The 22,984-nt window shown below is 44.7% G+C and overlaps 2 protein-coding genes across 4 annotated transcripts in view; both read left to right on the forward strand.

Moving 5' to 3' along the window:
* The window catches only part of atxn1a (ataxin 1a), a 77,152-nt gene extending 55,731 nt beyond the window's left edge, over positions 1 to 21,421 (forward strand). For 2 of the 3 annotated variants that reach the window (XM_084031542.1, XM_084031543.1), the window contains exons 4-5: positions 10,385 to 12,705; positions 14,414 to 21,421. In XM_084031542.1, coding sequence (XP_083887668.1) covers positions 10,855 to 12,705; positions 14,414 to 15,013 — 2,451 coding nt within the window. In that variant the 5' untranslated portion in view covers positions 10,385 to 10,854 and the 3' untranslated portion in view covers positions 15,014 to 21,421. Of the gene's footprint in view, positions 1 to 5,109; positions 5,231 to 10,384; positions 12,706 to 14,413 lie in introns of those variants that run through there. The other variant, XM_084031544.1, reaches the window with a different exon arrangement.
* dtnbp1b (dystrobrevin binding protein 1b) overlaps positions 1 to 22,984 on the forward strand; it is a 199,837-nt gene that overhangs the window by 101,989 nt on the left and 74,864 nt on the right. The window lies entirely within an intron of this gene.

Below are 22,984 nucleotides of genomic sequence, written 5' to 3' on the forward strand. Positions count from 1 at the left end.
TGGCTATTATAAGCCGTTCACCTTCATTCTCTCTCCTGTACGTGGCGTCTTTTTCTTCCTTATGATAAAGTGTGTGTGTGTGTGTGGCTGCAGCGTTAGTCCACAGTTGTGTGTTTATCACCGTTTGTCTGCCCACTCGCTGTTTAGCACCGTGCACCCTGCAGCCCCCCCACAGTCACACATCCCACACCTCTCAGCCTGTCCTCAACCCGGCGTCAGCCAAGACATTCTCACACTCGCCTCGTCTGATTGACTGCTTGTATTTTGTCGCCGCGTCGGCGGGAAGAGATCGCGGGGGCGCAGCGACGAGGTGTGATATGCGTTGAAGAGGATTTGCTTTAAATTAGCATCAAAAAATGAGAAGTACGATTGATTCAATATTGAATGCAACTAATTAGGTGCAGCCCGGGCTAAAAAGCAACCGGGAGTGTCTTTGCACATAAAAACACACATGAAATCACAAGATAATTCCAAAACAGAATGGTTTTTGTACTTCAAGTTCAAGTTTATTATCCAACTCATGCATATTTCATAATATTGAACCTACAATTTGAATCAGATTCTTCTAAGAAGACCTTTCGCCCCCACCTACCCACGATTAGTCCATAAAGGAGCAAACATTGTATTCTTGTATTTCCATGTTCTTAATTGCATATTGAGCTGTCGTAGCTTGTACTAAAAATAGTCCTGCAAACTCTCCTTATTTTTTAAAGCAAGCAACATTCTCCTTTAATACACGTGGTGGTCTTATGTAGTCGGAGCAGACAAAGGAGGGAAAGCTGTGTGGGTAGACTCAATGAATAGACGGCGTAGCGATGAATGGAGTTTGAATTATTTTGATCTGTCCTCTTTTCTGTCTTCTCCATTTCTTCTTTCCCCTCAGCTGCCTCCTCTACAACACTAACACACCCTCTCTGAACAGGATTACACACAGCACCGTCTGTGGAGGAATATTTGGGTGTTTATGTCTGCGTTTGCCCTTCAATGAGTGTGTTGTACTTTTGCCTGCGCGTTTGTGCGTCTGAATGATGTCTGTGATGTCTGCTGCTGTTTCTGCAAATGCATGCATGGTACATGTGTCAAAATGAAAGAGCAACCCCGCGCTAGTTCACGTTTGTGCGCGTGCACGTGTGCGTCTGAATGCATATTTATGCATCTGCGTGTGTGTGTGTGTGTACTCAGTCGGATTATACAGCACTAGAGGAGCTTAGCAGTGCTTTGCCCATCCATTCCAGTCCCTCCCTAATTCAGCACACACACACACACACACACACACACACACACACACACACACACACACACACACACATACACACATGCATACTTCTTTGTGTGTGTTTGTGTGTGACTAGCAGGGCTCCAATAGTGTGTGTGGATTAGTAGGTTTGTGAATGGGATGTGGCTTGGGCTGAAGAGGCACACTAGACTGCCAGCAAGTTAACGCAGCCTGGCAGAGAGAGAGAGAGAGGGAGAGAGAGAGAGGGAGGGAGAGAGAGGGAGAGAGAGAGAGAGAGGGAGAGAGAGGGAGAGAGAGAGAGATGAAGTGAAAGGTAGTTGTGTGCACGACTCGGAGGGCACTGTTAACACGATTACGTAACGCTCACACAAGGTTATGAATGATAGATAGTGAAGGGAACGTGGGTATGATTAATATGTTGTGGAAAGGGCGTGCCTTTCGTGTGTGTGTGTGTGTGTGTGTGTGTGTTTGCTTTGTGACCATTAGATGGCTCTGCACCTGCTGTCTCTCTCTCTCACACACAGACAGACAGATGGAAAGACATGGATAAACAAGAGAGCTGAGACTTTCGCTGACAGAGAACCCTATGAAGGAGGGGAGGGGAGGGAGGGGAGGGGGGGAGTGTGTGAAGTTCTGCGTGGGCGATTGAGAGAGCGGGAGAGTCAGTAGTTGTGTGTGTGAGAGGGAGAGAGAACAGTCTGTGATATGTATATAGGTGTGAGTAATAAATATAGAAGCTTTTCATCAGTTTCCTTAGTGACTGGCTGCGGCTGAGACTGTAACAGACAAGGAGAGCAGCGTTTGCTGAGGAAGGTTGCTGCACTTGACATTTCATTTCTTCCTGTTATGAGGCGGTTATTAACTGAGTTTTTGCAGAATCCACTTATATCTGCAAAATTTGCTTATATATGACAAATTTCAAGTGGCAGGTCACTTCTGAAAACGTGCACATCACAGCTTGTGCTCGTTGCAAGTAGATCGTAATCGTTGTTTTTTTTTAATAGAAAACAGAGCAAAGTTTGGATATCTGCATTCAAAAACAGGTTTCCCATGATGTATTCGAGATCCAGCTGCATTAAGGAGACCTCTGTGATTTCATGTAATGCATAGAAAATCCATAAGTCATGAAGTAGACGTAAATTATGGAGGAGGTGGCAGGTTTATAAAGAGATTTGTCATCCCGGGGACAATAAAACATGGATTTTGGAGGAGTGACATTCGATATGACTGAGTTATGATCAAGTGGTGATATTCTAGACATTTAGCGATGGTCTGCGGGTTATTAACTGAAACAGGTTCCTCGGTGGAATTGGTTAGGCGGCGGGCGGAAATGTGAAGGAATTGGATAATTATGTTGGTCTAGAGTTTGGCGTGAAGGGCTGAGGTTTTCAGAAATGATGGAAGGGTGTTGATGTGCGTCCACCTCGGCTGGAGACCAGACATTACAGAGACATCTCTTTGTACTCGTTCTTCACCCTTGCTGTCTCTCTATCACGCTGCTTTCACTTGATGGCAGATTGCAAACAAAGCCACACAAATGAATTATGATTAAATGCCGAGAGGCTCCAATTAGCTGCCATGGCAACGAAAACGACTGTGAAACAAATACACTGTGTTTTTTCTCTGTCTCTACTGATTTGTCTTTCTGTCTCTGTCTTATTCTCTTGTGCTTATTGACTCAGTGGGTTATCTGTATTATCATTCTGTCTCTCTACATCCTGGTCTCTTACTTTAGGCTATAACTTAGAATATTATCTTCTAGAACTAAATTTTAAAGATCGTGGTGTAGTGGTTTGTTTGCAATAGTGCTGTTTCTGTATACAACTGATTATAAAAGACACCATGATGATGTTATGAATTCAAAAAAGTGCACAGAAATCCACATTTGATTTAAAAACAACAACAAAAAAAATGACATGCTTTTAGTTTCAAAACAGGAAGGAAATTTTGCGATTTGTGGGCACGGCGCTGTAGCAAATCAGGAACCGTGTCCTCGATATGAGCAACAACAACTCACAGAAAAAACAGCGTCTACAGAAAGTCCAAGAAGAGAAACAAACAAACAAGCAAACGATGTGGAAAAACTAAGGTAAAACATTGTGGCTCTTTGTGCTTATCACCAAAAAAATGCCTTCTAAAATACAATTACAAAAAAAATGCACAATGGACAGATTACCACTTTCAATCCTCTTATCCAGCCGAGCCTCTCTGGGTACAATTTGTAAGTTATTTTATTCCTCTTTGTTACATTAGAAGAAGACTTTGAAATGTCTTCAGTCCTGCGATGGTAAAACACCCGTCCGATGTTAAACACCAGGATTGATATCAAGCTGACAGGAAGTCCAGTCAACACTAACAGGATGCGTTTTTAGTGCATGTTTAGAACCATGAGGTCTAGTGGGAATCATTACTATTATACATGTGTGTGTGTGTGTGTTTAAAATTTCATGTAAGTCTCAAGTACTCACTTGTGCCCTGTGCGTGCTTCATCTCTTAGCATTGAGGAGAACATTTCATCTATATTTACTTCCAAATGGTCTTTTAACTAGGTCAGCTAACTAATGAAAATAGACTGCTGTACGCTGTCAGTGAGGAAATCCGCCGTGACATCTAGTGGCTGAAAGTAGGAAGTGCAGCCTGGTTGAATCCGAGCACCTACTGATAATGGTTCTGTCATTGATTTCTCTCATTGATCTCATTGTGTTTGTTGAGTGCACCGGCATACAGGAGTGTGTGTGTGTGTGTGAGGTGAGAGTGGATGTGTTTCAGTGAATTTACATGTATGTGTATGTCTCTATCTGCATACATCCTGAAACGATTTGCCAATGAGTCAAATTGTTGATCGAGAATATTCATTGATAATTGGTTAATATTTTTCAAGAAAAAAGTCAAATGTGAGGATTTGCTGTTTTTTTATTTTTTATTATCTTATTTTTTTAATTTTAAATTAAAGACTGTTAATCACTATTAATAAGAAAGAAAGACATAGAAACTATAGGAAACATTGCCTTGGTCTGTGGGGAATTGTGATGGGCATTTTCACTATTGTTTGACAGGCTGTGATTCATTAATAAATCGAGAGAGAGAAAAAAAACCCCCAACAGATTAAACATAGTTTCAGCCCCAGAATCCTGCATATCTGTGTGTATACATGAGTTGTCCATGTGTGTCTTTCATGTACTCTCTCTGTATAATCTCTCCTGCTAACTCTCTCCCTCCCTCCCCCTTTATCTCTCCCACACTCCCTCCCCTCTCTGCCCTTGTCACTGTAACAACCTCCCTCCCTCCCTCCCTCCCTCCCTCCCTCCCTCCCTCCCTCCCTCTCTCTCTCTCGCGTTCTCTTTCGCTGCTTGTAAGCGGTCTCTGGGCGTGCGGCCAGCTGGCGTGTGTGTGTTTTTTGAATGAATACCTGATGAAGTTGGCCGAGCAAACCGTGGGAGGGGCCCTGTGTGTGTGTGTGTGTGTGTGTGTGTGTGTGTGGGGCAGACAGTGTGAGAGCTCTGGCTCACATTCAGCCCCTTGCATAATACACGTTGGAGCTCTGCATGCGGGACTCCCTCCCTGTGGGCGTGAGTGTGTGCTACCAATTTTGTTTGTGTGCGTGTGTGTGTGTGTGTGCTCACCTGAGTGCTGTGTATATCGGTGGTAGTGAGGGAGCTTCCTGCCTCGCTGTCGGGATTTAGTAGAGGGCTGTTGGCTGTGTGTGTGTGTGTGTGTGTGTGTGTTTGAGGGAGAAGGGGGGGGCGGGTTGTTGAGAAAGGCCGAGAGCAGTTTGTAGCACAAGAACACTGTATCTTCACAGGATTTTCCGCTTCAGGGGGAGAGAGGGAGAGAGGGAGAGAGGGAGAGAGAGAGAGAGAGAGAGAGAGAGAGAGAGAGACTCGGAGTGCTTTACAAGGGACACGGCAGAGCAGGAGAAGAGAGGAGTTAAGGAAGGAAAGGGATGAGAGGGGGAGAGAAAGCATGCAGAAGTGGGCTACTCCTGCTCCCCTGGTAAGTACACTTCACACAGTTTTTTAGTCTCTGAATGAAGTGCGTGTGCGTGTGTGTGTGTGTGTGTGTGTGTGTGTGTGGGAGCAAGAGAGAGTCAGCGTGTGTGCGTGTGTGTAATGAAAGCTTGTCTGGTTGTATCACAGTATGTCATTTATAAGTGCGTACTGCGTCTGCCCTAGTTTTTCCCTACAATCGTCGTAGCTCGTTTCTACCATTCGCCCGTCGTCCTCAAGTGTTTCCCCCCTCCCTCTTCTCTTCACACATTTCTCTCATTCCTTCTCTTTCCATTCGCCTCTTTTCTTTCTCAGGCTGTCTGTCTGCCCCCCCCTACCCTCCACCCACCCTCCGGGTTATTGAGGGGTGAGAAAGTGCAAGTCATGCAACGCTGCCCAAGTGTTTGTTTTTACGAAGAGAGACTCTCACAGTCGTTTGTTTCCCTCCGTCTCCGTCCCTCTTTGTTTGTGTAACTCTTAACTCTCCCTCGCTCTTGCTTCTCCTTTTTTCCTCCTTCTCCACCCCTCCCTCTCCCTCTTCCCCTGCTTCTCTAACGCTCCGTCTCCATCTGTCAATGGCAGATCCTCCATCACTCCCTCGCTATCTGACCATACTCCCATGTGTGTCTGTGTGTGTGTGTGTTGCTGTTGTTGTCGTTTGTGTGTTTTCACTAGAGGAGAGTGACGGGGAATAAAGTGGCAGCCTTGTCAGAGTTCCCGGTCTGGCAAGGGTCCCTGTACTGACACACACACACACACACACACACACACACACACACACACACACACACACCCACACTAATGAAAAACCACATATGCAAAAAGCTACAGAGAGACATCGAGGAAGAAAGAGAGAAGTGGAAGCCTGCAGCATCGCTGTACTTTCCAGTTGAACTATATATAGCAGTGAGATAATACATCACGTTGAACTTATCCCTTTGATCATGATTATGATTATGACTGGGCAATCAGGCACACACAGCCGCATCAGCATATAAATGTAGAGCGTGCACGCAGGCTTTGATTTTACTGTAGCGTTTATATAAATGCTTTTGCAGTCGACGGCAAAACAAAGTTATTTATTTGAGTATAATTATCACAGGCTGGAATGAAATCCTTAAAATGCAAAGTAGCCTAATGTCTTATAATTGGACAATTTTTAGCCTATTGCAGACATATCAGTGTCATGCATATGCTGACTGCTCAGATCATCAATTTATAAAGAATATAATGTGCTGCTGGAGTGATTCAGGAATGGTGTCATTGCATTATGTGTCCAGCAGAGTGCGCTGCCACTTATAATAGCCACACAACCTGGAATAATGTTTTAAAAAAACAGAGGATCGGGACCCAAAATACACCTACAGTCAAGAATTGGAACAGCTAAAACTAAAAACTACAAAATCAACTATAATCCAACACAAAAAAAGACGATTACCAACATAAACCTAAGACACATTGCACATTATAAACACAAAAGTAACATTTACATTTTGAAACCTACTCGGCATGCCAGCATTCGGGCAGGCATGATGGGAAATATGGGCCGTCCCTAATGCTACATTCATTATTATAATATGCAGTAAGTGCTGAGAACAGGTGTGGTCCACATTTTTCAAAAGGCACTGTGAAACCACTAACCACCACTATCTTAAGCCTACGCCGTTCAACACTGAATAAATTAGCCTAGAGGCTAGCGGACTCTCCCTCACTCATGACTACTCTTACTTTGTTTTGAGTCACTGCGTCTCCTGACAGAACACCACGGTTATATTTTAGCCTGCATGGACGATTTCTCAGGCTATACTTACCATCTTAAGTTGAAATGCAAAGTTAAATGAAGATTTGTGTTCTAAGTGGATTTAGTTCAAGTGTAATTTTACTGTTCATAATATTTTTTTTCCATAGCTTGATTGTGATTTTAAGATAATGTTGCACACCATTCTTAGGGTGTCCTGTGTCATATTCAATATATTCTTTATGTACTGTATATATGTCACGAGGTTGAAGGGCATTGCACACATTTAGTGGAGACATATACTGGATGAAGGATATCAGTTGTGTAGCGATGTAGAACTGTGAAGCACAATGTTTGTGTCTTTGATTCTCTGTTCCTGCTGTAAACATTTCTCTATTGTTTTGAAATGACCGTAGTTACAGTACTGTTGGCCATCCTACAGCAGCACTGGCGCCATAAACACAAAGCAGCCCATTACTGCTTGAAGGAATTACAAATGATCGATTGTCATATAAGTTAAATCCATCAATTAGAGAGTACGCTTTAATGGATATTGCTCTAACATGTGACTTTGAAAATGTCTTTTTCCGCGGAACGGATACATGAAAGATCGGTGTGATGTTTTAATCACAGTACACTCTATGGAAATGTGTGTGTGTGTGTGTGTGTGTGTGTGTGTGTGTGTGTGTGTGTGTGTGTGTGTGTGTGTGTGTGTGTGTGTGTGTGTGTGTGTGTGTGTGTGTGTGTGTGTGTGTGTGTGTGTGTGTGTGTGTGTGTGTGTGTGTGTGAAGGAAAGAAACCCGAGAACCTCCACTGTTTTGACCGTAGAAGGACAACACTATAGCGCACGAGTGAACGATTCAGGTTACTGACTCACATGTACACACAGACTTTAGTAAGGTGGATCATTGTGGGGTTTTTTTGTGCGCCTGTGTGTGTGTGTGTGTGTGTGTGTGTGTGTGTGTGTGTGAGAGAGTGTGAGAGTGTGAGTCAGAAAGAGAGAGAGGCTAAAGCACATGAGCACATGGAGGAAAGACGGCTTTGGTTACAGGTCAACTGATATCAACACACAAATTCACACACACAGGTGCAAGCTCAGCAAGATTTAGGTGACATAGCTTTTTAATGAATGTGTGTTTCGGTGTCGGTTTCAGTGAAGCAATGTAGGTCAGTTGCCTCTCTCTTTCTATACACACATATATATATGGTCATGTAATTCTGTATATGTGTTGTGCTGCGTGTTTCTGCTGCCCCCACATGGCTAAAAGTCGTTAATGCAGGTTTTAGTTCCTACTTTCCCATGTTGAAGTTCTCCTTGTATAACACGGCAGCTGCGCGATATGAAAAAAAAAAAAACATTTTTCTTGTTTGCTTATTGCACCCGCTGTATGTAACGGCAGCACAATAATATACATCCCTTTACACAATGCATCTAATGTTTCCCCTGCGATTCTCAGAAAGAGCGACGTGTCACACATAATGTTCCTCGCTCGGAAGATAAAAGCAATCGTAGATGGCAGCGGGAACAGATCTACGGCTGGATGTGCAGACACTGTCAGTGTTTGAAGTCTCTGATCTCCGAGCTCTCCGACACGTAATACTCCTCTTATCTCAAAGTTTTTTTACGAGCTACAGCTCGTTGAATACAAGTTTGGCTTATTTTTTTTTAAATCTCTCGACGTTGATTGAGGTGAGCTACAAGTGGAAGATCAATGTGACAGGATGCCGAGGGAGAAGAGGCAAAGACATGGAGGGACGATTAATAACATAAAATCGTGAGATGGAAGAATGGTAATTGAGAGTGGAGTTAGGAAGACGGAGAGGTGGGCAGGCTGAGGAGGGAGAGGAGTGGAGAGGAGGTAGAGTGACGGAGGGAGAGACGAGTGCATCTCGGTGCTAAAAGCTTTGTGATCAACAGACTCATGTCTGCTTGATTGAACAGATTGCGTGTACTTGAGAGTGTGTGTCTGTTACTGTACTGTATGTGGATTTGCATACTCCTGAGCCTAGTCGTAATACCACACTTCTTAAATCACAGGAGTCTGCTTGAAATGCAAGACGGCCCTCCTCCTACAGAACACACACACACACACACACACACACACACACACACACACACACACACACACAAAGGTGCACTCATTCTGCTCGAAAGATCAAATCCGTTGTGACTCGGCAGCTACAGAGATCAGATAATCAGAGTCATCGCCAAAGACAAGTCTGCTACCAAACCGGCTACATAACTGGCTGTCTACAGGTTCTGTAGACATACTCCAGCTACAATATGAAGATATGTTTTCCTGTATCCCATTTCTATGAGGCAAACCTATTGCAGTAACAACAGCTATGCGAGCTGTGCATTTGTAGCGCAAGTTTGTCATGTCAACCGATACTCTGTCCACTATTAAGTGTGGAAATGTGAAGTGTTCTTAGAGTTGGATAGCGTACGTGCTTTTGTGCCCTGGTTGGTGTGTGTGTGTGTGTGCGTGTGTGTGCATGTATGTGTGTGTGTGTGTGTGTGTGTGAGTGTGTGAGTGAACTTGAGCCATGTGTCAGGAAAAGAACATGTGTCAGCATAACTGAATATGCCCAGGTGTTGATGTTTGACTAAGCAAGATGGTGTGTCACTGTGTGTGTGTGTGTGTGTGTGTGTGTGTGTGTGTGTGTGTGTGTGTGTGTGTGTGTGTGTGTGTGTGTGTGTGTGTGTGTGTGTGTGTGTGTGCTTCTTCAGTATTTATGAGATTCACACCAAGCTTTCCATCGTTTGCAGCAGGGGGTCCTGGCTAACAGATGGCCTACACACATGTGGTACACACATACTTTTTATAACACATGCTTGTTATCAGTTGTCCAAGTACAGCAGGTGCTGCAAACTTCCTGCAAATGTTTTGATTATTAATATTATTAGGGGTGCAAGCTTGTGGAAACCTGCTTTGGATTATTAGTATTATTTTTCTTCAATTCCTTTGCTCATTCACTGTTGAGGTACTAGCCACCTGTTGGCAATACAAGTAATACTTTTACAATACTCTCTAGAAGCACGATGCATATTTTTGTTGTCGCCATTTTCATTTGAACGTTTTTTAAGTTGTCCTTCAAATAATTTTTGATTTTTGAAAGTTGGAATAATTTGCAAATGTCGTGTCTTTTATAGCGTCAAACAAATGTCATGCATGAAATAATTAAACCTTGTTTATTGTGACACATAATGTAAGCATTGTACATATATTTAATAGTGATTACTGATGCATTTAGATAGGAATAAACAGAGGATTATGTCAAAATATTCCAACTTTATGGGTGACAGTGTATAATAAGGTTGAAAAACAATCCAAACATATAAACATCTAAAAAGTGTAATTATTGACGAGGTCATCTGAGATCCACACCGTTCCTAACAGTCTTCCTGTCTCTCCCCCACAGGGCAGTGCTGGGTGTGGGCAGGCTTGCATTCGCCAGGAAATGATTCCGCATGAAGTGCGACGCACTCGGCCCCCCGTCGTCCTCGGCGGCAGCAGCAGGTGTGACGTCGTGACTTTCTCCCCGACCGCACTGAGCAGCTAAAGACCACTGGACCAAACAGACCACCCTACCCCCTTCCCCTCTAACCGCCCCTCCATATCTTCATCTCCATCTTCAATCCTTCCTCGCCTGCTTGTTAGGGCCTGGATTTACTCTGTTATCAAGAACACACCTGATAATCAACGGCCTTGGGTTGAAGCGGATAGAGAGGGAACGAGGATAATATATAGCTTATTAAAGCCGGTCCAGGGACAGATCATCAGAAGTAAGAAAAAGAGACAGGGAAGTGAAATAGGAAACCAGAGAGGGAAGAAATAGGAAAGGAAGAAGCAAAAGTTAAGTACAGCTGAGGGACTTGAGGCGAAGTCAGCATGAAGTCCAACCAGGAACGCAGTAATGAATGTCTGCCCCCCAAAAAGAGGGATTTCCCTTCGTGCACATTACCATCTGACAATCGCTCCCCTGCCATCCCGCCTGCCAGCGACAGCCAACGCACTGAGAACATGGCCTGGCTCGCCAGCGTGGCTGCTGGGAACGAGAGCGGCCTGGGCGCACACCGCGGCTCCAGTCAGTCGGACAGCCTCCAGTATAAATCCCTCTTCTCCACATCGGACTCTTCGACCTCCTCTTCCTCGCTGAGGCTCGTCTCATCCCTTCCTACGGTGTATACGTCCCCCCTGTCCCAGTCCACAGTCGGAGGAGCTGTCCATTACGCCCAACTGCCTCCCAACCTGCAGTTCATCGCCTCCCCCTACACCACCCCGTACGCAGGCTACATCTCCCCCCAGCTGCTCCCGCCTCCGCCACCGCCTCCCCCCCTCTCCTGCTCGTCCTCCCCCTACGCCGCGCAGAGACACTCGCACACGGAGGCGGCCTCCGCTCTGACGCACGCCTCCAAACATGACCAGCAGAGAGCATCCACGGGGTGCACCTCCATGCCTCCGCCGTCTACAGACCCCGCCTATCACCACGTTCAAATGTCGACCTCAACGCGGACGGTGCCGTCGCCTCATTACCAAGGCGGCGTCCACCTTCCTCCCCAGTCGCTGCATCACCACCATTCTTTGGGACATGGGATGTCCCAGCTCGTGGTGCAGTATTCGGACGGGCTCGCTAGGAAGGAGGACGGCGGGTCCAGACCCAGGGAGCTCCACAACGGAGAGCTGGAAAGGGGTCGGCGGTTTGGAGCGTCCCCCGAGTCCAACCTCTCTAAGGCGGGGAGCAAATCCCGGGACGCCGCGTCGTCTTTGTCCTCCTACGAGGCCCGCCAGCTGGTTCTGCATTCAGACTACTCTACTCACGATCCCTCAGGGCTGAGAACCTCTTTCATGCTAATGCCCAACAGCCACGGGGACCACCAGCTGGTACCGCCAAGAGCCAGCCCGGAGAAGCCTGCCCCCACACACCTGGAGAAAGGTGGCATCCTCCTGGGCAAGCCCGTCAACCGGACACCCATCTCCTCCAACACCACCTCCTCGTTCACGTTTCCGCCCCCGTTGAGTGTCAACAGCCTGAAAGCTGCTGTCAGAACACTGTCCCCCCAGACCGTGATCCAGACCACCCACAGCGCCACAGAGTCACTGTCAATGGGGCTCCCCTCCACCATTTACCCCCAGCCACCTATCATCGGCTACATCGCCGGGGGTGGCGGGGGCCAGCATACGCCAATCAGCTACCACACCAACCTGCAGCAACACTTACTCATTCCTGGCGCCCAACCGGTCATCATCCCCGTCAGCGGAGGCGGAGTCACCACATTGGAACCCGTGACCTCCCACGTGACATCATCCACCCAAGCCGCACCATTTCCTACCACACTCCCGCACACGTACGTCGCCGCCGCCGCCCCCAAAGGAGAACCTCTGGAACCTCCCGGTGCCTCTTACATCCAGGCAGCGTCAGGTGCGGTGGTCCAAGGCCAGCTTCACCTCCCCATCGTGCCCGCTCCGCCGGGGCTGGTCGCCGCCTCCGCTCCCCCTCCCTCGCCCGGCGCGGCGGTGCCCCCCTCGCTTCCCCCGTACTTCATCAAGGGCTCTATCATCCAGCTGGCCGACGGGGAGCTGAAGCGCGTGGAGGACCTGAAGACGGAGGACTTCATCCAGAGTGCCGAGATCAGCAGCGAGCTGAAGATCGACTCGTCCACGGTGGAGCGCATCGAAGGGAGCCACACCTCACCCAACTTTGCCGTGGTTCAGTTCTCCGTCGGCGAGCACCGTGCACAGGTGAGAGTCATGGAGCGACAGCAGAGCTACTAGCATAACGCTTAACGAGTATGATGTAGAAATGGCTGCAACCAATCAGCTAGCCAGTTTCTCTGAGAAGGCTTTTATGCATAGCAGGTGTTATTAATGTTGAATGAAAAGTGCTGCATTATTAACTGTTATGGTGAATCTCACAGAACTCTGCTATTCCCTTTGTGAATAAAGTCCGGTGCATTAGCATGGTAGTCATGTAGCAAACATGTTCAGATTATGAGCGTTAGAGAAGTTCAAAGAGGCGAGTGTTGGAATCGACAAGCATTCAGTAAAGCCAGGATGATGGAGTATCACATTTCTACTGCTACATGTAATATAACCGACCGTGCTCCAAGAGGTTCGATAGGTCACTACTAAGAACTTTTAGAACTTCCATCTCTCGGTAATCTCTTAAAATTGAATGCTCCACACACACACACACACACACACACACACACACACACACACACACACACACACCCGTCTCACTGTCTTTGAGGGTGCACGTTAAAGCCAGTTAATCTATTTCATCTGTCCACACTGACTCGTCTGCCCACACAGCACATCTCCAACCATCGCCCCGGCCCCCCCGGCCGCTCTTTGATATCGTCTCCAACAAAAGCTGACAATCTTTCAAAGACTTATCTTTCATTCTTTTACTCCATTAGTGGCTCCTCTTTTTTTTTTTTTTTTGGTTTCTGAAAGGTGCAGCTTTGAGTCCGGACTCAGAGGACTTACTCTGCGAAGTCGAAACGTTATATAATACAGGAGGGAAGATATCGCCCGTCGTTTGTGCTTTGAGAGGGTGTTTGATAATTCTTACACTTGCATCGTTCTTGACATTCTCTTCCTCGCTCCTCTTCTTGTTCAGCCCACCCTCCCTCCATCCTTTTCATCTCCGTCTCTCCACTCCCACCGTCTCATTCTCTCTACTACATTTCAGATCTCCCTTCATCTCATCGTCTTCCTCCTCAGGTTTACTTCTTCCCTCGCTCTATCCGTCACTGCTTCTATCTGTCATCTCTTCATTTCTCTCATAAATACAAATGATAATGCAGAACAAATCGGTGCTAAAGGTGCAGAACTTTGTCCTGAACTCGGACAGAAGAATTTAAACAACGTGCATGTTTTCCATCCTCTAAATCAGGGGTGGGGAACCTCAGATAATACACAAATACACACACAAAAATAATAATTTATTTATCATTATTATTTATGATTGTTTTGAACAATAAACAGGCAGCGACCCAAAAGCTATCAGCTGAGTCCTCCTCTGTGCCACGAATCTGCTAAAATCACTTCATAATGTAAAAGACTGCTCAAATTTGCTAAAAACATGAAAAGAATGTGTTCAATAATTTAGTCTGGCCCCTGAGGGATGATATTAATATCAAAAATGTTCCCCAACCCTGCTCTAAATTGATTTAATGTAGTGGATCAAAAGGCTTGAAATATGTTGCCCCTTTGGTCACCAAGACATTTTCTTTTGCCTCTAACAAAACATCCGTTATTACATAATTGTCTTGCTAATTTCATGGACAGCTTGTCCTATTCGTTCTTTCATACAGATACATTTAGACAAAACTAAAGTCTTTCTTATTAAGTCATAATTATTTTGTTTTATGTGGAAAATACTGTGGATTTGAAGTTGAGACAGGAAAGGTTTTGTATTGAAATGTCCTTCCCTCTCCTCCAGGTAAGTGTGGAAGTCTTGGTGGAGTACCCCTTCTTCGTCTTCGGCCAAGGCTGGTCTTCTTGTTGCCCGGACCGGACCACCCAGCTCCTGGAGCTGCCTTGCACCAAGCTCTCCGTGGGCGACGTTTGTATTTCACTCACCCTCAAGAACCTGAGGAACGGATCCCTGAAGAAGTCCCTGGAGCTGGCGGCCCCTGCCTCTGTCCAGGCCTCCAGCCACGGGCCCCTCAAACCCCCCAGAGCCGTCTCAGACGCCCCCCAAGGCTCCGGCGGAGGAGGCGCCAGGCACAGCGAGCGGGAGAACGGCATCAGCCAGCGTGGGATGGGTCGAAGTGGGAACGGCAACGGAGGGGGCGCCAATGTGGAAAACGGGGATCTGGCGTTTGGGGAAAGAGGGTCTGTTTCTAAAGGTCAGGTTGCCAGCAGCACAGAAGCCGGTGCCAGGAAGCCATCAGGAGGCAGGAAGCGGAGATGGTCTGCTCCCGAAGGTCGGAAAGTAGAAAAAACGGAGGAGGAGCCGCCCCTCACCCTGCCCAAACCTTCCTTCATCTCCCATGAGGTGAAAGTCAGCATTGAGGGAAGGTCAAATAATGGCAAATGAAGGCTAGCAGGACTGTTAAATTACCATTGGGATTTGGAAAAAAAAAAAAAAGGATATAACAGGATTCTCCAAAAACAAACAAAAACATGAATGCCCACATTAATGTTTCATTTGTGTTGGTTTTAAAGTTTTGTTTTCTGTTTTAATTTTTCTATCTTAAATACTGTACTGTAGTGGTAATGTACCCGACACAGTATCACCTTACATTAAGTCCATATACTTAATAACACATTTTATTTTTTAATAGATGGATTTGGTTTCACACAAGCAATCTTATGGCGAAGGGATTTACGAGGCGTGCTTAACGTTTCTCGGTGGCTGTGTGGCACACAGGAGCCATGCTTGGTGGCTCTTCTTGGCTGGCTACACATCACACATCGCATACGTTTCCAATTGAGTTAGCTCACAGTTTGCCTCCTGACACTGGTTTTACACTTGGCCAGAGGAGTGATGTCTGACTATTAAGGATTTGTGGGTAAATCATCACAACTTTAAAAAAAAAAACACAATTCCCAGTGTAGAAACTTACCATCTGTTATTCACAGTGTCACCAGGGTATGCCAGACCTGACCGGTGATGTCATCAGGGTATGCCAGACCTGACCGGTGATGTCATCAGGGTATGCCAGTGTGCCACACAAGAGAGAAGGAACAACATTTACTCTGTGGGATCTTTAGTCTCATCTTGAGCATTTTCATTTTTTTTTTTTTTTACTTCATAAATCCCCCGTCTTCTATCTCACCAGATAGTTGTTTTCAATGATTGTCAAAAAAAAAAAAAAACCTAAATCAGGGGTCATTTAGTCCTAGATTGAACCTAGGTGGGTCAATGTTAATGTATAAAATGTGAGATACCCTGACCTAATACATACAAGTGCAAACACACTGGGTTGGCCAACTTCACTTTAGGAAAAATGTAAAGAGGAAGACTGCGTACAATCCTCATCGCTTTTTGGATTAATTACTATATATATATATATAGTTTTTTTTTTTTTTTTGAGAAAGGCTGTGTGGGAGGAACCGAGAGAGTCTGCACGTCAGTTCTGAGAGGGTCAGGATGTTTCAAAGCACTTAACACACCTGTCACACTCACCATACAGCCGACAGATTTTTGTTGTCTCTTTATTTACGCAGTACTGTATGTTTTTAAGATTCTTCTTCATTTTTTTTTTTTTTTTTTTTTTTTTTTTTTTAAATGAGGGTAGAAAGTAGCAACAGCACTTTGTAAAGGTGAAGCTTTTTAGAAAAGTGAAGGGGTGGTTTGGTAACGTGGGAGCGGATGTGTGCCATGGGATCACAAAGAAAGGGATGATTGTGACAGGTACTGGGGTGGGGGGGGGGTGGGAAGATCAGTTAGGAGATGGTTATAGGAACATTTATGGTGACAAAAGGAATTCGAAATATGACGGGATTCAGCATGTGCGCTTGTACAGCCGTGCAAAAGTTAGGGGAAAGTATTGGAATGTGTGATGAAAGTTTTGGATCTTGGTATAAGGATTAACAAAGTCAAAGATATGTGAAATCCTGATGATGTTCTGTATCAGACTGAGAGCCACAGAATTGTCAGGGTGTCATATATTTGTAACGTGCTGGAGTGTGATGTCCGTCTGGGACGCACACACACGCTTACACAAACACAGTCGAGTGCAGACCATCCCTGAAACTCAACGACCCATAATGTGTACTGTATGTAGACGAATGCAGCGCAGAGACGCTAGTTGACTGACATTGGATTATTGCACACTGGCAACAGTACCGTTGTGGAGAGAGCGCCCCCCGTGGTGAGTTTGTGTACGCGTGCGAGCGTGTGTATGATTGTATGTACAGAGTGTATAGGAAAAGAGGTTGTACTCGTTCGATATGTAGACGATGACTAAATGTCCAGTGTTTCTACTTGGAGTCGTACTTAATAGAATCTTTGCGATTTGCACATCAGGAGGAGGGAGGAGGGTGGAGACGTGGTTTTTGAATCGCCCTGTCCTGAACGAGCCCTAGACCACGTGACGCACTGGAGACCGGGGTTTTTTTTTTGGGGGGTTCCTCAACAGGCACTTGTCACGTTGTAGAGGGGTAAAAAAAGTTTCTACGTCAACACAGTTAAGGTCAATTTACATTTGAGTTTTTTCTTTTCTTTTTTTCTTACCAACATAACCATAGCTGTAAAAACTGATTTTTTAAAACGTGCCTGCCTACTGAATTTACTGACTTAAGTTAAAGATATGCCATTTGCAGTGTATCTGAAGGAAAATTTAGTCTTTTTTTTTTGTCCACTTTTCCTGCTGTTGAAACCAGGGTGTAGGTACTAGGGTTCTGTTTTGAACACGGACTGTGCTTTCCATGCAGCAGTTACCTCGACAGATACGCCTGCTCGGTTGACCCAATATTTAACCATCTGATGATCCTCATACAGCATGTAAAAAGTAGTCTATTTTTTTCCCCCCAGTGTAACTGAAGTATGACGATGGTTTGTATTTCCATTTTGAAATATGATCAAATAAAAATTGACATGGCAAGTTGTCGAATCGGTGATGGTAGACACATGGTTTTCTGGGATCTAATCCATTCTGACTGTATGATGCCATTTCATGTGACGTGTTGGAGGTGGAGAAGACGTGTCATCCCCGCAGGCGTATCTGTTGAGCTTCCAGCCTCTGTATTTAAGTGTTGTTATACGGTGGAGATGATTTGTAGTTCTTTTTGGTTGCCTCTAAGAAGTGGATCAGGTTTTAGCTGTGTGGGCCGACGCTCCAGGTGGTTTCCCAGGGCGACGGCACGATGGCTGTGTGCTCAGACGGATGACGAGTGGCTGATTAGATGGATGGTGATGGTGATGGTGATGGTGATGGTGATGGCGAGTGAATGAGTAGGCCCCCCCCCATATGAGATTTGAAAATGCTTTATTTTTTTAATAATAATAAAAAAAACAGGGTTTCTCAGATCAATGCCACATAATCATTCTGTTCCTATTCAAACATCGTTACTAGTAGAAACAGTAGTGTGTCTGCGTGCATGTTGTGCGACTTGTGCGTGGCTGTGTGTTTTCTATACGTATGTGTGCGTGTCAAACGCACGTACATGTTTTCTCTCGACCGATCCCCCTTCCCCGATGAACGAATATGAATATGAACCACAACGTCTAAACCGACCTGTCAGCCTCTCGGCTCGTCAACTCTTTTTACTGTCAGTCAGGTAAAAAAACTTTTTTTAGCCAAAGCCAAGTGATGCTGATGTTGCTTTGGTTCCTCTAGAAAGCAATAGTACGACAATATTCAGGCACTCTCCACGTGTATGAGTGGAACACACACACACACACACACACACAACCTCTGCAATAAACATTTAATAATAATCGTCTTGCATTGCAACCAAAACAACTTTCCTCCCACAGAAAATACAATGTTGCCATATACTGGAAAAAAAGGCTTTTAGGAGCTAACATACCTGAACACATCCTCCGCTGGCGCTATCCCCCCTCATCATGAATTACATTTAAATCCTTAGAAATTGCAGTTGCAACACCAGTTGCTAGTCTTTCAGGGAAGTGTCTCATATATGCAGTAACTGACCCCAAATAACCTCGGACGTCCCTCGGTCCGCCTCATCGCCACGACTCCCGTAGTGACCTCGTTAACTTGGTTTCAGGTACCCTGTCATAGCCAGCCAGCCTCACGCCTCCTCCCGAGGCAAAGCAATCGATTGACCCTCAACAACCGTTAGCTACCTTTCAGTGTGGCCTGGGACATAGCAGGGCTGGCCTGGGTCTAGCCAGTCCCCCCCCCCCCTCTCCTCGCATCATCTTTTGATATTCGGTCTCCTTTTTCAGCACTAGCTCATAAAAGGTCATTGTGTTTATACTTCAGTGGAAAAATGCATGTTAAACAATAAGACTATGAAACAAAGCAATCTGAAATGTAGACACATCATGAATGCAGGGGAGGGAATGGCACGTCGCAGCAAGGTTTCAACCTTTTTGTTTTCCGAAAGGCTTCGGTGGTAGTTTTAATTTTGTTAAGATAATCCCAAGTTTAACCTTTTTTTTTTATCCCCTTGAAATGTACCACAATGTGCAATACTTACATTTTGTGCCCCCACCACCCCCCCACCCCTTTGCTGTGCCAAGTATATGTAGCATAGTCCTACTCCAGTGTCTCATCCTTGTTAAATGGCTTGTGTATTTTACTGTCTGGTGATGTTTGTGTCACATCTGTAAAACAAGAGTCCGGATGTTTGTGAAGAGAAACAAACCCAATAGAGACGTTTTTTTTTTCCATACCTCTCTCTCCCTTTTGTTCTTGCGGCCTTCCTAAATTTGATTGTGTGTGAGAGACCGTCATGTCTCCTTGGTGTGTATGTGTGTGTGTGTGTGTGTGTGTGCACCATGTGTGTAGTACGTGTGCTCATGTACATGTGGGGTTCAAATGTAGTCCGAGCGTGTTAGGGCTTGAATGTGTGACGTGTAAGAAGTGTTTTTCTCCTCTAATTGTCTGTGAGATCATAAACCCTGACCCTCGACGGTTCACGGTGAGACCCACAGGAGGAAAAAAAAAAAAAGAAACCTCATTGCTTAGTGGGGACCACTTTTTGTAAAAAAAAAAATGGAAAAAAAAGAAAGAAGAAAAAAATGAAAAAGAAATAAAAACAACAACCAACCAACAGAGATGCACATGTAAGTAGATGTAAAAGACTTGATTATATTTCAGCACTTTCTAATCCTAGGACGGGCTTGGTCTAACCCCTCTGTCTCAGACCGATACCTTCCCTAGGGGTAACATTCATTCAAAACAGACAGAGAATGAGAACGGAGAAAAAAAAGGGGGGTGAATAGGGATGATAAAGAGAGATGGCTCAGTTTAAGTTTTTGCACATCACCTTGCCGTAACCTTGTGTTTATCTCTCTGTGCTCCATCTCGCTTGGCGCCCGGCGCGTTCTTGGGTCCAACGGGCCGAGGTGTTAGGTGGTTCCTTGGTTCTTTTCTACTAGGAAAACCTTTTTTTTTCTCATGGAATGCATCCCTTCTTTTGTTGTGTTGGGGTTTGTTTGGGATCTTTTCCCGCCCCACGCCGACCAGGGCTGCGCCGTGAAATAGTAAATAATTTCTTCGTGGACATTTTGAGACCTGATTTGGCGGACGTATTCGTAAAGGAGTTCGGCACAGCGGTTTTGGCCGTGCGGTGTGGAAACGATGCACACAAACCTCTGCATTGTTTGCATTATCTTTGGTGCAGAAGCTTTTTCTGTGTTTTTGGTCTCCTTGTAGCACTCAATATAATGTCAGGGGACTTAAAACTATGTAGAGAATGTGTCATTGTTGAGTTTTTATGACAAGCTTCCTCGCTTGAGGAACACTGCTAATGTCTTTTTTTTTTTTTTTTTAATTGGCTTCTTGCACAATTTTACAAATAAAATGAATGTTGGTGTGTGAGCTTTGACTTTTCGATCAGAAAAAAAAGGCATGTGTGCTCTTTTGTTTCTCGATGTTTGTACTTTCATTTTGCAAAAAGGATGTTTTTGGCACTTTGTCGTGTTTTAAAAGTGAACAGAATTCTTTTTTCATTCTTTCTTTTTTTTTTTTTTTTTTTGTATGATGTCTCGTCAATGTCCATAGCGCTGGATAACCAACTCAGGCAGAAAGAAGAAAAAAAAAAAAAAACTTGTAGAGGCCCACTTAACAGTTTAGTTTCACCCCAATCAATTTACATAGTGGGCTGTTTCATATGGGTTATAAAACGATATGTAAATTTATTACATATAATTTGATATGATTAACAAATGTCATTATTGACAATTAACTATGAATTATTATTATGATATTATGTGTATTATGTGTGCTGGAGATGGCTTGGATTACTCTTCAGTGTACTGAACGTCTTTGTTCTGCGTCTCTGTGCAAGGCGACAAACACTTCAGCAGGGGACAGGCTGTACGGTTCGTGACCTTTGACCCTGCCCACTGCCACAGATGGGGGGGAGGGAGGGGTGGAGCTTATGTGTGGACTGTGGCTCAGTTGATCCCCCCCTCCCCCCTTTTCTGAACACTCAGCCCTGAGGCTAGCAACCAGTCTGTCTAGATGTTTCTCTGCTAACCTGTGACATCAAGTACTGAACTGAAACTTTGTGGCCGATAAGACGGGAGCAGAGAACTGGACATCAGCACAGACCTGCTCGGACAGTCTGGCCTGCAGGGGATTGGGGGCTGCAGCAGTTCCCAGCCAACTTGTTTGTACTATACTGTACTCACCAAGTCCCTGTGTCTCACCACCCCTTTCCTCTATAGCAACAGAGAAACCCTGTCGGTGTATGTATTTGACATCTGTACAAATGCACCTCTTTGAAAAAGAAAATGAAACCTTGACATATCTGGAATAAATGGGCAATTTCTGTCTTTATTTGAATACCAACACTAACAAAACACAGCCTCGGTTTGATGTAGATGCCTACGCACAACACAAGCACTGCATTTAATAGCTTATCCCTCAGGAGCTATGATCTTCCTCCTCCTGCTTGGTGTTGGAATTGAACTGACAATAACCCCCTCTAGTGTGCAAAAGGCTGCATGACAACTACTACTCGACACAATAATTAAGACACTTCAGATCATTTCTGTGTTCCGGTTTTCTTTGATGGTTTTGCTTTACTCGAATCAAAGATAGAGACAATAGAGAATAAACTAAAATGAAAGCCATTATTATTGTAAAGGACAGAGTAGTATAAATCTGAAAAACTAAATGTGGGTTAATGAATAAATAACAAAGAAGAATAGATATTTGGTGATGAAATAAATCACCCAGCCTGGTTGATGACTACAACAGTCAGTTACTTATTTAATAAATATATAACTATTTGAAATACAATTGCGTCATGCAGCAACATTGAAATGTTTGTATCTGACTAGTTTGTTTAAAATTGGAATTTGAATCAGTCTAATATCGATTGTGTATTAACATTCTTTATCAACGAATCACATTTGGGACTTGATAATGGTGAATGACGGGAATTCATAATACATCATGCATCAATTCATGTATTAAATCACCATGAGTCACGCATTCAGCATATTTTTCTCGCAACCCAATCAGAGCAGACTGAGCTTTTTCTGGAGGGCTGCTTAAAGAGACAAACACTAAAACGGAGCAGGGTGAATACACATTATTCAGACTGTATGTATATTCAGACAGTATGAATGAAATGTTTTTTTTAAAGCATTTAATCATGGTGTTGACACTCCAAATACAAGTATGAACCTGAAAATGAATATAAAAGCTCCCCTTTATATGATTTTTAGGGGTGGAAATAACAAATTACATTTTCTCCTGTGACTGTAATAAAGTCATATTTTTTTTGAGAAGCATATTTTGAAGAATTGGTCATTTTACTTTTATTTTAAGTATTGTGAGCCAAATCACACCAGGCAGTGTCAGTTGGTATGGGACATGTGGTCTCATTATGGGGTATGATTATCAGCATTATTATAACTTTGTTATATTAATAAGTAGGCCCCAACGTTCTTTACTGTAATCACCCTGAAAATAAGAATACTTGTGCTTTGTTACCTTAGAATCCTCTAAGGGGAGCTGGCGGCCTTGTTTCTACAGTAGCCCAGAACGGACAAACCAAACGATGGTTCTCGATAGGGGCCATTCAAGTTTTCACGTCGGCCACCGTAGTTCGCCTCGTCGCTCGACATACGGGAGTTTTTTTTTTTTTTTTGATTGTAATATTCAACCTCACCGCTAGGGGATAATCCTATGCGCCCTTACCTGGCCAGCCCGCCGAATGACCCAACACACCCGCACAGCAGGTGCATTCTGGGTCTGGCTAGCATGCTAACATGCTAAAATGCCCACGGTGAGATTCTTCAGCCTGACAACTGCGTTTAGGAACTTCTACCGTCAGTGCGGTCTGTCAGCTTGTTCTTGACAACATTCCGTCGTATTGTGACTGCAGATAGTCAGTCACACGGACGTTTAACGAC

The sequence above is a fragment of the Eutrigla gurnardus genome (assembly GCF_963514095.1).
Source record: "Eutrigla gurnardus genome assembly, chromosome: 17".
In the NCBI taxonomy this organism is placed as follows: Eukaryota; Metazoa; Chordata; class Actinopteri; order Perciformes; family Triglidae; genus Eutrigla; species Eutrigla gurnardus.